Here is a 14,645-nt window from a genome sequence, read left to right on the forward strand (position 1 = left end):
GTGGTGGGCAGGCACTGTCCAGGCCTGAGCCCTGGCGCTCAGGGGAACAAACTGTGCGGTGGGCCCTGAGAGGCACAGAGGGGTGCACACGCCCGGGAAGCTCCAGGGTCCAGGCAGCAAGCAGAGTCCTGGGCTGTGGGTTAGCAGCGTGGCTGCAGCACCCGGGGGTGTCAGAGCCCAGGCGTGCCAGGGTTTGAGCGTGACCAGGAGCCAGCCACATTCAGGTAGGCGCAGGCCGTGCAGTGTGGAATGGGCCCAAGCCAAGCTGCCGGGTCAGACTCCAGGACGAGCTGAGGATGCAGCCCTCAGTTTTCAGGGACCTCAGAGCTGAACCCACGGGCCAGGAAGGTGTTTTCCTCCCACTGACACGACTGCAGACCAGTTCCTCCCCCCACTGAGGGGCTGTATTGTGCATGTGGCCTGGTGGGGCTGCTGCAGAGAGGTGCCATGGGCCTGTGAGCAAGTGTAGGTGCAAAGCTGCCTCTGCTCCCAGCCCAGCCCTGGGGTGAAGCTGGAACAGAGCAGCCGGTTAAATCAGGTCAGGGCGCCAACAGCGTCTCCGTCTCTGCTGCTTGAACTGGGAGCTGAGCTCGTGGAGAGCAATGGAGGCTCAGGGCTTGAGCTAGCCAAGATGTGCAACCCCCGTGCACACACGCATACGCAAACCCGTGCACGCACAGACACACCCAGAGCCCAGCACAACCATGTACGTGCAAAAACCATGGACCCCTCCCCTCCAACAGAGTCCCAAGGTGCCCAGCACCCTGCAGGCTCCCCCTGTTCTTGTTGGAGCCAGGGGGGGAATTCTCCATTGTTCTCTGCTGGGGGGGGTCCTCTATTCTGGGGGTGGGGCTGCTCAGCTCTGTGCCCAGGCAGCCAGGAATTCCATGCAAACAGCCGCTGCCCGCTCTGCCAGGCCGCGGGGTGACCAGGTCTTTGCCGTTGCCCTGTGCTGGGAGCAGGATCACACTCTCCTCTCCACCAACCTTCTTGCTAAGGTCACGGGCTGGGCCAGAAGTCCTGGGTCCCACCTGGCGGGGCTCTGGGGACGACGCTGTGCCGGGGCCCATCCACTTTGCACCAAGCCTGGTGACCAGATTTTTCCTTTTCCTTTGGCAGGCTATGGCCTGCCAAGGCTGCTTGCATCCCGGCCCCAGGACGTGCCCGTCGCCCGCCACCGGGACCCCTCCTGGCTGGCTTGAACCTGGCAGAGGCAGCTTCTGTGCTGAACAGTGAACCGAGAAGGGGGAGGAACGGGACAAGCAGGACCAACACCTTACCAGTGCGTAACTAATCATTAACCGGCAGCGAGACAGGGAGCCTCATGAACAGCGAGCGCTCGCTGCAGGGCCTGTGTGCCGTGGCGCTTAGCCACTGGAAGTGAAATTCACCCAAGAGTTCCTGCAGCCCTTCTGTCCTCAAAACAGGGCTAAGGAGGGGGGCATACTGATCAGCTGGGACTAACTCCCTGCCCCTGGGTGAAACTGACATGCACCGCATGGCCTATCCTAGCAGCACCAGCTTCACCCCCCACCCCAAAAACAAGGTCCTGGGGGAAGCCAGAGCTGGTTCCATGCGGCTCCGAGAGGCCCAACCAGCAGAGCTCTTTGCAAGCTCCTAGATTCGCCCCTCTGCTTTGGTGAAAGCTGATTGCAGCAGCTTGCAGGGTGTGAGTCCTTATCAGCACTCCAGCCCCTGCCTTTGGAAGCTGCAGAGATGCTAGTTAGTGACGCCTTTGGAATACATGTTCTTCCATCCCAAGGGCCCAGGGTCATCACGGGTCGGTGTGGCGGTGACAGAGGCAGTGAGTGTGGTGGAAGCGAGGAGCGGCAGGTGGCGGAGAGCAGGCTGGCTGTGGGACATGGTGCACAGTGGAGGGATGCAGAGAGAAAGCTGGCTCTGTTTCCGGGCGTTCAGTGAAATCCTGCATCACCAAGGAGCTGTGCACCGGGAGTGAGGAGCCCAAAGTGTTTTGCAAAATAAATGCACCCCCACAGCGCTGAAATGCAGCCACATCTGGGGTGGCTGGAGGGGGAGACTGGGAGTCCGAACTCCTGAGTTCTATGCCCAGCTCTGCTTCTCTGTGTGGCCTTGTGCACGTCACTGCTCTGAGCCTCAGTTTCCCCATCTGCAAAAAAAAGGTGAAATACTTCTTGAGTGGTGCTGTGAGGCTTCATTTGTTGCTATTGGGGAAGTGCTTGGAGATCCTTGGCTGGAAGGTGCTAGGGGTGGGGGTGTCATTAACGAACATGCCTCGTCAGTATCTGTCGGACCTCACTCTCTCTCCTCCCACATCAAACTTTCACGCTGTTTGCTAATGAGGGTTATTGTCATCAGCAGCACTGAGGGTGGCAAGACAGTGTTCCAAGCAAGGAAGGGAAGGTGTGAGTGTGAGTGTGTGTGTGTGGTGGGGGGGGTGGGGGGGTGAGCAGGGAAGCTGTGCATGCAGGAGTGAAACCAAGGAAGAGGAAGTGCTGACCTCGCGTGCTACACTTTAGAGCCAGCTCAGAGCTGGAGCTGGGCAGGGTTTTTAAGCTGCGTGTTTCCTGCAGGTGGACAAGTGGCAAACGGGCCGTTATAGCTCAGACACCTAGTCTAATAACTAGCGCGGGGAGGGGTGGGCTTCAGGACACCTGGGTTCTGGTAGAAGAATGAGCGTGAATAGTTAGAGCAGGGGGGCTAGAATTCATGATTCCCATGTGCTATTCCTGGCTCTCAGAGGGAGAGCAGGGGATGGAGAGCCAGGAATCCTGGGTTCGCCCCCGGATGCTGGGAGGATGATGTTGCCTAGAGATTGGAGCAGGGAGAGTTCTCTTCCTGGCTTTCCTACTGACTCCTTGTGTGATGTTGGACAAATCCTACCCCATGCCTCAGTTTCCCCATTTGGAAGTTAAGGCTAATGGCACCTTTGTCAGTTGCTCTGAGAGCCATGGTGCAAATGTGTGACATGTTGTTGCTCGTGCAAGCTGTTACTGCCTTTGCAAATGCGAACATGCCATTAAGTGCACAACTGCTCCCTAAGGAAGACTGGTGTTTGGAATACCCCAGGAAACCGACCTTGGGGCCCGAACCGCAGATGGGGTAAATCGGCCCAGCTCCATTGGAGTCAATGATCACCAGGGAACAAAATCGGTGTCGCTCCACTGACTGCTTCAAAGCTTTGGATACCTCTGTTCCTGTGAAATAAGGGGACGTGGCTCAAGGGTTGTTAGGTTATTTAACCCATCTCTTTCTGCAGGGTGTTGACAACAGGGGCTGGCTTGATGCCCCGGCAATGGGCAGCCAGTAACCTGCAGTCCCTGTTAGTATGGGCGGCAGCAGGGAGAGGTTGCCCTCTACCCCTGCCCTGGAAGGACTAGAGGTGAAAAGGGACTTCAGCCTCCATGGCCCAGTCAGTCCCCAGGGTCTCTGCCAAGGCTGCCAGTGACGGGGGCCAAAGTGGTGACAAGGCTCAATGACATGGCTGCTCGGACTTGGGCTGAGACCCAACCAAACTCATGTCATCCAAGCTGCCGATCTCCCTACCCCCCGGAAATGCCAGCGGCATTTGTTCACTGCCATCCCCTGCAGGAGGGGACAGCCTCAGGGGCAAAGGCAGAAGCCTACACACACACACACACACACACACACTCGTGCATGCAACCTGCACAGGTGTGCAAGCCCTTGAGGCTTGTGCACAAACTGGGGATGCACATGCATGTTCTGTGCATGTGCAAGGTGAGACGGCAGGTGGAGGTGCACGTGAAAATGTGTGCACGCCTAGGCTCGTGCCTCTGCACACTACCGCCTGCTCTCGCCCCCCCATCTCAGTCCACCAGGGCTCTCTGAGGTGGTATGTGACGAGCCAGCCGCCCTGTGCCCTGCTCCAAAGGAGAGTGGGGTCCCAGGGGCAAGGACACCCCATGAATAGGAGATGACCCTCCCTTTAGCAGGGCTAGGAGCGTGCGTGAGCAGCACTATCAGATTTGCTGGCTGTGGGGCCACTGGGCCTCCCCAGAGACCTAGCTTCTGAGCTGCTATCCTAGGCCTCACCCTGGGCTTCCCACCCCACCCTGGGATTGTCCAGTCCCAGGCTCCCCACTGCACCACACTCCTGATCCACAGCACCCACCCCTGCTCCCAGGATAGTCCCCGGGGGGAACTGGCTAATCAGGCCAGTTGCTGTGGACATGTGTCCACCAGGGGGGATAGGCTGAGACCCACCAAACCTAGTTACACGTCTGAGTGAGGATTTAAGGTCTGAACAGAAAGAGTGGGGCTGGAACCCAGAAGGGCCTCCCGGGTGAGAGCTAAGCTGGAATCACCTGCGTCACTTCCTCATTGGCTTGTTTGGCCACCTGGCTTTATTTGCATAGCCCTTTCCACCTGTTTCGGCAGCGGCTGGCAGGCCAGACGCAGAATGCTTCATGGCTGTTGCGTTCTCCCAGGGGAATCCCCAGCTCTTCCCCCTTCCTGAATGCTTCCAGGCCGGCCTTGGCCATGGAGTTTGTTCTGGGAAACCGGCAGCCCTGGTGGCTGAGTCATTAAATAGCTACACTGCCCGGGCTGCCAGCGCCTTGCGCCTGAGGCTCTCCGAGCAGCGAGCAGCTTTTGCTCCTTCCCCAGCAAGAAGGGAGGGTGTATGGGTTAGGTAGGGTTATCACTCCCATGTCAGATATGGGGAAACTGAGGCACGGAGCAGGGCTGGGATGTCCCCAAAGGTTACACAGTGAGTCAGTGGCAGAGCTGAGCCTGGAACCCAGGATTCCTGACCCCCAGGCCCCTGCTCTGACCACTAGAAAATACTTCCCCCTCCCCCCAAATCCTCTCTTTAGGCCCAGAATGGGTGTGGCACGCGCAGTGATGGGTCAGATATCCCTCATAGCCTGCTCGGTGCTGGTGGATCTCAGCCCTGCATGCCAGCACCCACACACCCCCCACGCCCCGCCGTAGGGCCAAGGCAGGGAGGAGGGGCTCTGGCTCCAGAGCTCAGCTCCCCACCCCACAACACAGCTCCCCGCCCTGTTTCTAACAAGACTCCGGGCAGAGCTGGAGGATGCGCAGCTCCTGAGTGGCTGCTTCCCTTAGGGGGCCTGATCCCGGGTGGAAAGATTCCTGTCGGCTGCCGTGATGGGTTTTGGGTCAGGTGCCTAGGGCGGGCATAAGGCTGCGGGGATGTGTCTCTCGTAAGGGGGGTGCCGAATCCCCCTCTCCTCCGTCCCTCCCTCGCTTGGCCCCTGGGGATCAGATGGAGCCTGGGTGTCAGCCCCCGGCCTCCGCTCTGTCCCTCTGGGTTGTGAGCATCACTCACTGCTCAGCTGCCTCCTGTGTGGTTGGTGGTTGTGGTGACTTCATCACGGAGACACTGGGCTCCGAGTCCCTCCAGCTGGAGGCGGCTCAGGGGATTTCTGTTGAGCCCGTGTGGCTGTGAGAAGCCCCCCCCCCCCCCAGCACAGAGCGTGGGCGTGGAGGGGGTGGGCATGTGGCTGCCCAGCAGACAGTAGGTCTGCCAGGAGCGCGGGGGGTTCCCTAGCCAGGGAGGCTGAGGCAGCCTGCTCCTGGCAAGGCTAAAGAACCCCCCCGCCCCCGCAGCCTGGGGAAGGGGGGAGGGGTTGTGCTCAAAGGGCAGCTTCCTACATGGCAGCGAAATCCCCAGCAGCGCCCATCATGCCACCCCCTCATTCTCCACACCCACGAGCCGGGGCTGCCCAGCCAGGACCATGGGCAGCTCTCTGGTGGGGGGTTGGTGACAGCTTGGGAGGTCACCCTCTGGCTGGATTCTAACCAGCAGGCTAAGAGCGGGGCAAGGCCCCATCTCCCATTCCCAATCCTCCCAGCCCCCAGGGGAGGGGGTGGAGCTGGGAGAACAGAATGGGGCCTTAGTAACAGGAGTGCAGGGGCAGTGGAGACTGAAGGCCAATGACACACAAGGTGAGCCCACCCCCATGGACACCCACCCACACGTGTGCCCACAGGAACATGCATGTGCCAGCACACACAGGGACACACACATACAGGATGGGCCCCCTCTCTGGCCGCAAACAGGTGCATCATGGACACTTGCCACTGCTGTGTGTGTGTGTGTGCAATGAAACCCCCCCCCCTGCCCTGGCTATCTGCATGTGCAATTTATACACCTGCCCTTTTTCCCCAAACAGCCCCCTCCTTCTTCCATATTATTTATTTACATTCTTCCAGTTTGGGGAGATTCATCAGTTTCATGTTTGTTTCTTGTAGTTCCCACTCAGCTGCATTTCCAGATTTGCAAGCTCCGGCACAAAGCTGCAAGGATGGGGGGCTGCAAATCTTGCAGGTTGCAGCGGGGCGGGGAGGGGGAGCTGCAGGGAGCATATTATTTGTGCAGAAGAACCCTGACTCCATTAGATTCTCTCATGTCGGCTTCCCTCCTCTTGTCTTAGGTCTCCACAGACGCTTTGCTCCCTGCAGAAACAACAGGATTTCCCATCAAGCCCACAGCCGGCACCTGACTCCCTGCCGCAGGGCTCTCGGGGAGCCCTGACCACAGGAAATCAGCTGTTCAGCCTCTATTTTGCTTTCGGGATGCAGGTCACCCTCCAGAATTGAAAGCGAGAGCTCTGCGCGGGTCGGCTTCACCGCAATAGGAGATAGGACTTGGGAATTGAAAGCAGCTCTCAGCAGCAGGGGCTCTGCACCTTCCACCAGGTGTGGAGTGTCCAAGGCATGGGCTCCCTACCCCCATGGGAAGAATCAGGCCTCCCTCTCCATACTTGCGTATTTTCTGCAGCCCCAGGAGCGCTTGCAAGTGCAAAGCCGCTGACTGGCAGCCAAGGGGATTAGCTGCAAGGCGGATGCCACCGGGCAGCCAACCCTCGTGTCTCCTCCACCCCACTAACCCCTGGGTCAAACAAGCCCCCAAGCCATGGGGCAGGTCACTCCTGATCAATTACCTCACCCAGTCAGGAGGAGCTAGCATGAGGCTCAGGAGACTAAGGCTCCACTTGCCACAGTCTTGCTGTGCGACCTTGGGCAAGCCCCTTTCTGCGCCTCAGTTTCCCCCCTTCTCGCTCTGTAAAATGGGGACACCGGCAATCCGGCAGTGGACTAGATTTAAAGCAGTAGAGTGATCTTGAATGGGTGGGATGCCCCCCCCATTACGCTGACGCAGCCGGTGATGTTAGGCAAGATCTCGCATTAGCTGAGCCTGTGTGCATGGCTGATTTGAATTAAAGGCTACTTTTGCCAGCCAGTCATTGCTGGCTGTAGCCCACAATTGTGGCTCATGTCCTTTTAAATACCTGGCATCTAAAAAAAAAAACCCCATGTCTAGTTCACCGTTTATACTACACAGGCAGAGGCTGGTTTAGCACAGAACAGCTGATGCCCCCACCCTACAGCAGGGCCATGGGGGGGCTTTTCTGCCCACAAGGCTCAGAAGAGGAAGAGATGCATGCAGATTGGAGGGGAAAATACACTTCGATCCCAGCCTAGGAAAGCCTCAGCCGTAAGGACTCTGGATACCTCAGGGGGGTTGGGGAAGTGGGTTGGATGCAGGGGAATGGTCTTGCCCTAGAACCAACCCTGCCCCCCTGACACTTGGGGCCCCATCTAGGCCCAGAGCACGGTGTGGACCTGCTGCCACACCCCAGCTAGCCTGTGCTAAGCCAGCACTCGCCCCCGTAGTGCTACGCGCAGGGTAAGCCGCCCTGATAGGCTCAACAGAAAGGGGCTAGCATGAGTCAGGGGCTTGTTCCCTAGGTGCTCCCTGCTTCTCGGAGTCGGGGCAGAACCAGGCTCCTGCCAAAAGAACTTGTAGGTGGAAATGGGTCTGCAGCAGCAGCTGTGCTGGCGAACGCTGCCCAGGGGCAGCTAGGCCCAGGAAACGTGCACCCAACAAGGGGTGCTTTCAGCTCAGCCTTGTGGGGGGCACCACCATTGAGAGGGAGGGGCTGGGAGATGCCAGGAAAAAAAACAAAAAACTTTATGCACTTCAGTAAGTCTAATCAAACCTACACACTGATTATCCATGATCCTGAAGGGGGGGGGGCTATGAGTGAGTCAATTTAAGGACCTAATTAGCACTTCTCTTTAGCCCCCCACTCTCCAAACTTGGCCCACGCTCCTTCCTCCACACCCCGAAACCAGACAAAATCCTGTTTAGCTGCAAGTAGGCAGGAGGCTGCACCAGCCAGCAGCTCACATGGCATTTTGCAACAGGCCAGCCCTTAATTGCTGCTTGTTTAAGCCTCTTTGTCAATTTACAGAAGTGGTGGCGCCATGGAGCCAGAAAGCCACAGTGTTTTGCAAAGAGCGAGAACAGGGCTGGCTCCTGGAAGCTGGTTTAAGAACACAGCTACATCCTGAGCCGCTCACAGAGTACAGGACGTGCCGTGAGGCAACATGCAGGGACCAGGAAGTGTCACAGCTTGACGGGAAAAAAAAAAAAAAAAGGATGCAAGAGGAAGCGATATTTAGCGTTCAGAAATTTATTGCAAGTTCATTGTACAAGAATATATAGAATCACTTAGTGGCTTGAGTGCAAAGAAAAAAAATTGCAATCTTGAGCTTATAAATATAAGACATTCTGTCCATTAAAAAATAAAGAGTTCATTTGCAACTGTCCTTTTCAGTCCTCGCATCTTCCATCCACAACACAAAGCAGATGCAAAAAATGGAATAAAAATCCAGTCTCTTCCCCACCCTGCCACATTAAGTCCTTAGCAAAATGTGGTCATGCCCCCTCCCGCTGCAGAGAAAGGGAGCGGAGGGAAATCCAGTCTTTTGCCATGGATCAGTGGCATCCACACCCCACGCAGACAGAGAAACACGTCAGAGAAACACGTCGTGCCTTGCGTACAGGATTCGAGCACTCTTCACGTTCCAGGAGTCAGTCGCCTTGACTCAGCCATTCCCCCAAGCATGTCTCCTGCCCGCCTGCTCCTCCTTTAACGGTCTCCACGCTGTCACAGCCCCTTTGCTGTCACAGCCCCTTTGCCATCGCCAGTCCCCTGGCGCTCCTCCCTTTCCACGCACACTGTCGCTGCCGGCCCAGGCTCTCTCCTCTCCGTTACTCCTTAGCTTTTATTTTGATGGGGTGGTTTTTTATTTTTTTAAAATGTTGTCGTTTTTTTTGTTAAAAAACATGAATTCAGCACAAAACGAGAAGGCAGTGCCCGGCTCAACGCTCCAGCAGCGAGACATAGGGGACCCACTGGTTGTTACAGCGACTTTCTTCACAGTAACTGGCTACTTCCTCCAACCCTTGGCTCTTCCAGGAATCGGTGTGGGGATTCTGGTGGGAGAGGACACACAGATCCAACCGTTAGCAACAACAAAACGCAAGCCTCTTGGACGTCACCCCCGCCCATTCAGGAGACATACTTGAGCGGTGACCCACACCACGGCTGTTCGGTAACATACACATCACTGAAGCACCTTGGCTCAGCCCCAGGTCACATGGCCCTGCATCAGCACCACTGAACAATACAAGCTCCCCTCTACAGGGATGGGATTGACTCCCAGGTGATGGACACCCTCCCCAACCCCTGGCACCCAGCACCACAGGGGACTTACCGTCACTAGGATGCAGTGCAGGTCCCGGGGTTCGCTGTTGTCCTCCAAACTCTCCCCGAGGACCTTGGCCAGCCGCTGCATGCCGGACACCCGCAGGATGTTGATGTCGTTGTCGCAGCAGAAAGCCTGGATGAGGGTGAAGTGGATTTGCAAGGCGATGTCACCCTCATCTTCTTCATCAATGGCAAGGAGGCAAAGCACCACGCTGTCGGGATCCCTGAAGGGCAGGGGGAGGAAGCAGACCGGTCAGGATCAGGGGGGAAGACAGGCCCCACAAATCGACTCTCCATCTAAGGAAATGAGTCTCAGCCCTACCCGCCCCCCCCAGCTGCTCCTGAGCAAACTGCCAATGCCGGAGTGCGTCTCTCTTGCATCTGTCACCCCCAGCTCCCCATCACCCCCCCCCCCCAGCTCCAGCGGAGCTAAATGAGCTGAGCACCCCCCCGCCCCATCAGCTGATCAGACCCTGCACACGCCACGGCCAGCGCCACTTACACATTCATGAGCTTGGCCGACTCATAGACGCCGACGGTCAGGCAGTCCTGCCTCTGAGCCGCCACCAGCAGCTGCTCCACCGCTCCGCTGACGGTCTGCATCCTTTGGGAGAGGGCACAAGGGGGGGGGGGCGGCGTTAATGCGGAGCCGCTTTGGAAAGCCCGGCCGGCGCAGGGCCAGCGGGGAGCGCCGGGACCGCCGCATGCTCCTGCAGCGCCGCCAAGGAGGGGGACACTTACTTTTGGGCAGCGTTGTCGCAAGCCACCAGCTCTTCCAGGGTCATGTTGCAATTATAATCCACAGCGGCTTGGAGTCAGGAGGAGACGGGGGGGGGGGGAGAAGCAGCAACCCTCAGCCCAAGGGCCTCAGCAGCAGCGCAGAGGGCCGGCGGGAGCCGTGCAATAATCCACTGGAGAAACAAGGCTCGCTCCTCCCGGCGGCAATCTCCCCGCGACGACAGACGCTCCAGCTGCGGGTCAATCCGGCGCCACTCCGAATCCAACAGCCCGGCTCCTCCAAACAGTCTCAGGGACACTGGTCGCTGCGGGCGCCTTTTATAGCCTTGCAGAAGGGGCGGGGCGTCTCCTTTCCTATTGGTTCCTCGGCCACAAAGGGAAAAAACCCGGTGCCAGCTGATTGGTTCTCCCGCTGGGGGAAAATAGCGAGTAGCCCCACGTGGGGCGGGGGAAGTTTTCCAAGGGAGGGATTTGCTTAAAAAAAAACACACACACAAAACACGAGCGAGAGTTTCGATAGACATTTCTCAGCAGGTTTTGTTCCTGTGCTGGGCAGAGGCGTGGGATTTCCACAGAGCCCTGGGCTTGCAGCCGTGGGGGCAGGGCTGGAAGCCGTGCTATGTTCAGAGGAGATAACTATCCCAAGAATTTACATGGAAATGCATGCCCCTGGAAATTCCCCCCCCCCCCCCCGCGCCGTTTTCCCAGGAAGCCCCCGGCCACCCTGACCCGGGCTGAGTCTGTTCAGGGACCAAAAAGCCACGTCCAGGCGAGGATGCATTTGGCAAAGGAAAAGCAGGGACATTATGCAAAGGGAAAACAAGTATTCTCTTCCACTCCGGAGCAAATTCCGAGATGCGCGGGGGTGGGAGGGGAGGAGGTGTCTATATTCCCAGGACTGAGCTCTGGAGCTGCAAAAAGCAAACTTGTCTGGTGAATTCCCTGCTATGCAGGGGTACGTTGCCTCCCCGCACCCCCATTTGATCAGGGCGATACCCATTCCACCTCGCTGGCAGAAAACGAAGAGCACCAAGTCTATAATGCTGTGTAGGCGGCGGAGGGGAAAGGGTGAGTTAATCATGAGGTTTTAGAGCCAGTCATGGTTTCTGCAGCTTGCAAAAACTTGGTGACTTGTTTCACAACAACCCCTGCAGCGTGCATCATGTTTCCTTGGCTTGGACCTTCTAGGGGTCCTCTCTTTTCTTCTTTTGCAACGCTCCTTAGACCCCGGGGGTGGGGTTGGGGTGGGGAGGCGTACAGTCTTTACTGGGGTACACACGCTGCTGGCTGCAGACAATACTCGCTTCAGGCTCGCGCTCACGATGGGAGCTGCCTGGGTGGCAAGATTGATTTCAGGCCGAGAATTAACCAACCTCCAAATCTCCGGGTCCCTCACAAACCTGGGAACGCAAACAAGACACCGTGTTCTTTCCCGAGCAGCGGAGCTGCCAGGGGACTTGCAGGGAGCGCTGCTGGGCTGGCCTTCAGTTTGTATTTGAATGAGGGGCGGGGGGGGGGAGCTGCAAGGTTCGCATAACGCCCCGCTCTGCAAAGCACGTGGGAGGTCGAGCTTGGAGCCTGAACTTTTGCAGAGGTAAAAGGTCCCCGGTGCAAAGCAGGGCGTGTTGCAATAGGCTTGCTCGAGGCTCACGTTTCGGGGGAGATTAGCCCCAGGTGGATTTGCAAAAAAACAGAAAGTGCAACGGGCAGCTTGCTGCCCGGCTGGTCTCTCTGGAGACGCAGGCACAGGGCAGGGGGGCGCCCCCAGCTCAGCGCCGAGGGGGGTGCAATGAATGACATTTCTGCATTGCAGGGGGCGGTGCTCAGGACCTGGGGTTCAGGCTGCAGGGGGCCGAGTTTCTCCCCCCTCTGACCCTTCCTGCCCGGGGCGCTCGGGCGTGGCGGCTTTGCACCCTGCGGTCGTGTGTTGTCGTCGCAAACCCGGCCGGTAGCTGCCGGGAGGCGCCCAGCAGCGCCGGGCAGGCCAGCTGCCACACCAGCCGGCGGAGGCCGCTCGCGGCGGGCAAGGCCGCCGCCTAGCGGGCCCGGCGTGCACAGCAGGCTGGCGGCTCGGCGTGTGACCTGAAGTGCAAACCCCCTCCCTTGATCTCAGTGGGAGTCAGAGCCCCCAGGCTGGGGAGGCCCCTAAATACCTTGGAGGCTCTGGGCCTGAGAGACAGCTGGGATGGGAACTCTAGACCTATGCTGGAGGGATAAGAGGGTGTGTGGATGGGTGTGGGGGGATAGATAGAGGCGTGTGTATGGAGATCAGTGGATAGACAAAGGGTGTGAATGGGGATAGATACGTAGAGGGGTGTATATGGAGATGGATGGATACATACACAGAGGGGTGTATATGGGGATCAATGGGTGCATATGGGATTCTGGGTGGACGGATAGATAGCTGGGTGTGTATGGAGATCAATGGATAGACAAAGGGTGTGAATGGGGATAGATACGTAGATGTGTGTATATGGAGGTGGATGGATGGATACATAGACGGAGGGGAGTATATGGGGATAGATGGGTGCGTATGGGGTTATGGATGGATGGACAGATAGAGGGGTGTGAAAAGGAATAGATAGAGGGGTGCGTATGGGGTTATGGATGGATGGATAGATAGATGGGGGTGTGTATAGGGCTGGATGGATAGACAGAGGGAAGTATATGGGATGGATAGATAAGGTAGCTAAATACGGTGATCGAGCCAGACTCCGTAGTAACCCTACTGCAGCAATTATAACAATAAGTTAATCACATGTAGCCCTTACATGGTGCTTTTATTCTGAAAGTGCCTTAGAGACATTGACTAATCAACCCCTCCCCCAGTGGGGTAAGTACTGCTGCCCTCGGGGAAACTGAGGCTGTGAGATCCTAAGCGGTAGGGAGTGGCCCTAGCTGAAGGCTGTAGCGTTTTGGGTTATGTGAATAAGGAGGTTGCAAGGATAGGAGCTAACAGCAGGTCCCAAGGGGCTCACGCTGGCCATCCCCGGCCCTGCAGACAGCCCCACTGGTATGCCGGGCTGTAGTGGGCATAGGGGGAGGTCACTCTAAATCCTAGCTCGGGGATGGCTGCCCCTGCTGATGAGCCATGCTTCTCGTTAGCATTCTTCCTCTGCTTTCCTGAGCCGGGCCGCTGTTGCGCTAGGCACTGGGCAGACACAGAGTACCGCCATCCCCAAGCTTTCCAAAATCGGAGTCACCCCCCACAAATCACGAGGTTAACTTAAAAATCACAAGATCCTTTTCGTTTGGCTCCTGGTCTGGGAGCCTCCAGAGGCCACGTGTTTAAGTTTTTCTCTGGGCTACAAAGGTCCAAGCTGAGACTCTCAGGTGATCAGGTGGCTCCTGCCGATGGGAGCTTTCGGAACGCTCCCCCTGCCCTGAGCACGACAAGCCTCCTTCCTGTGGCTAAGGGGTGACTTGATCACAGTCTGCGAGTACCGACCCGGGGAACAAACCTTTGCTAATGGGCTTTCCCCTCTCGCAGACAATGGTATTGCGAGGTCGCATGGCTGTCAGGTGTAGCCGGATAGAGCTGGCCTGGACATAAGACATGCATCTTGTACTGGGAGCGTAGCCATCGGGGCAATTCGCAAAGCATCATGGTGGGTTTTCCATCGCTGGCCATTTTAAAATCCACACAGTCTGTTTTCCTAAAAGATCTGCTCTGGTTCCAACGGGAGTTATTTGAGGGCGGTTCCAGGTGTGGGCTGGGGAGGTTCTGTGCCCTGCGATGTGCAGGAGGTCAGATTAGCTGATCATGCTGGTCCCTCCTCACCTTGGGATCTGTGCGTCCCTGAGTCTTCAAGCCCCAGGTCTATTAAACGGCGAAGGCTCTAGGCCGTGTTCCAGTTTAAACCTCCTGTTGTTTCCATGTATTGTTAGTTTGCCACGCATCTCCGTGTGTCGGTCCCGACCCCCACCCCGACAGCGCCATCCTCTGCAGTGGGGGGGCTGGGTGCCCGGGTAGGGCATTTCACCGGGATGGAACTGTGGTCGGTTGCTGCCACCCGCTGACCTAGTTTGGTGACAGCTCACAGACGGTCACGGCAAGATAGGGTGACAGAAAGAGGGTGCTGATTGTGGGGGTGCAACTTGAGACAGCTGAAAGGGGCCTGATTTTCAGAGGTGCTCCTCTTCCAGGTGTCTTGAGGTGTGACCCTCAGAACTGCGGGACTCAAAAAGCCTCCCGTGTTGGCCTCATCTTTGCTCTCGGTGCAGTTCTCTTCTGTGTAGGTCTGGGTACCGCACTGCCTGCCGGAGTATCCGAGGGCTTCCCCCTCTGTGCAATGGGGTGGATGAAACTGGCTCTGCAAAGCGCGCTGGGATCTGGTGGTGGAACCATCGAAGGGCTGGGCTCGAGCCGTGTCCGGGTGTTTG

The 14,645-nt window shown here is 57.5% G+C and overlaps 1 protein-coding gene across 1 annotated transcript; it reads right to left on the reverse strand.

Annotated features, from left to right (window-relative positions):
* Positions 1-8,428: 8,428 nt before the first annotated feature.
* GADD45B (growth arrest and DNA damage inducible beta) lies at positions 8,429-10,578 on the reverse strand. Its single transcript, XM_073324039.2, has 4 exons — positions 10,266-10,578; positions 10,027-10,128; positions 9,532-9,748; positions 8,429-9,250 (listed from the first exon to the last, which is right to left on the reverse strand). The coding sequence occupies exons 1-4, from the start codon at positions 10,307-10,309 to the stop codon at positions 9,137-9,139; spliced, it is 477 nt and encodes a 158-aa protein (XP_073180140.1). The 5' UTR covers positions 10,310-10,578; the 3' UTR covers positions 8,429-9,136.
* Positions 10,579-14,645: the final 4,067 nt, after the last annotated feature.

This window comes from Lepidochelys kempii, chromosome 25 (genome assembly GCF_965140285.1).
Source record: "Lepidochelys kempii isolate rLepKem1 chromosome 25, rLepKem1.hap1, whole genome shotgun sequence".
NCBI classification, from domain to species: domain Eukaryota; kingdom Metazoa; phylum Chordata; order Testudines; family Cheloniidae; genus Lepidochelys; species Lepidochelys kempii.

Coding starts and splice junctions, on each gene's coding strand:
- GADD45B (XM_073324039.2), bottom strand. CDS start 10,309: ATGACCCTGGAAGAGCTGGTGGCTTGCGACAACGCTGCCCAAAA. Junction 10,129..10,265: donor TGCGACAACGCTGCCCAAAA/GTAAGTGTCCCC, acceptor CCTCTCCCAAAG/GATGCAGACCGTCAGCGGAG. Junction 9,251..9,531: donor TGCACTGCATCCTAGTGACG/GTAAGTCCCCTG, acceptor CTCTCCCACCAG/AATCCCCACACCGATTCCTG.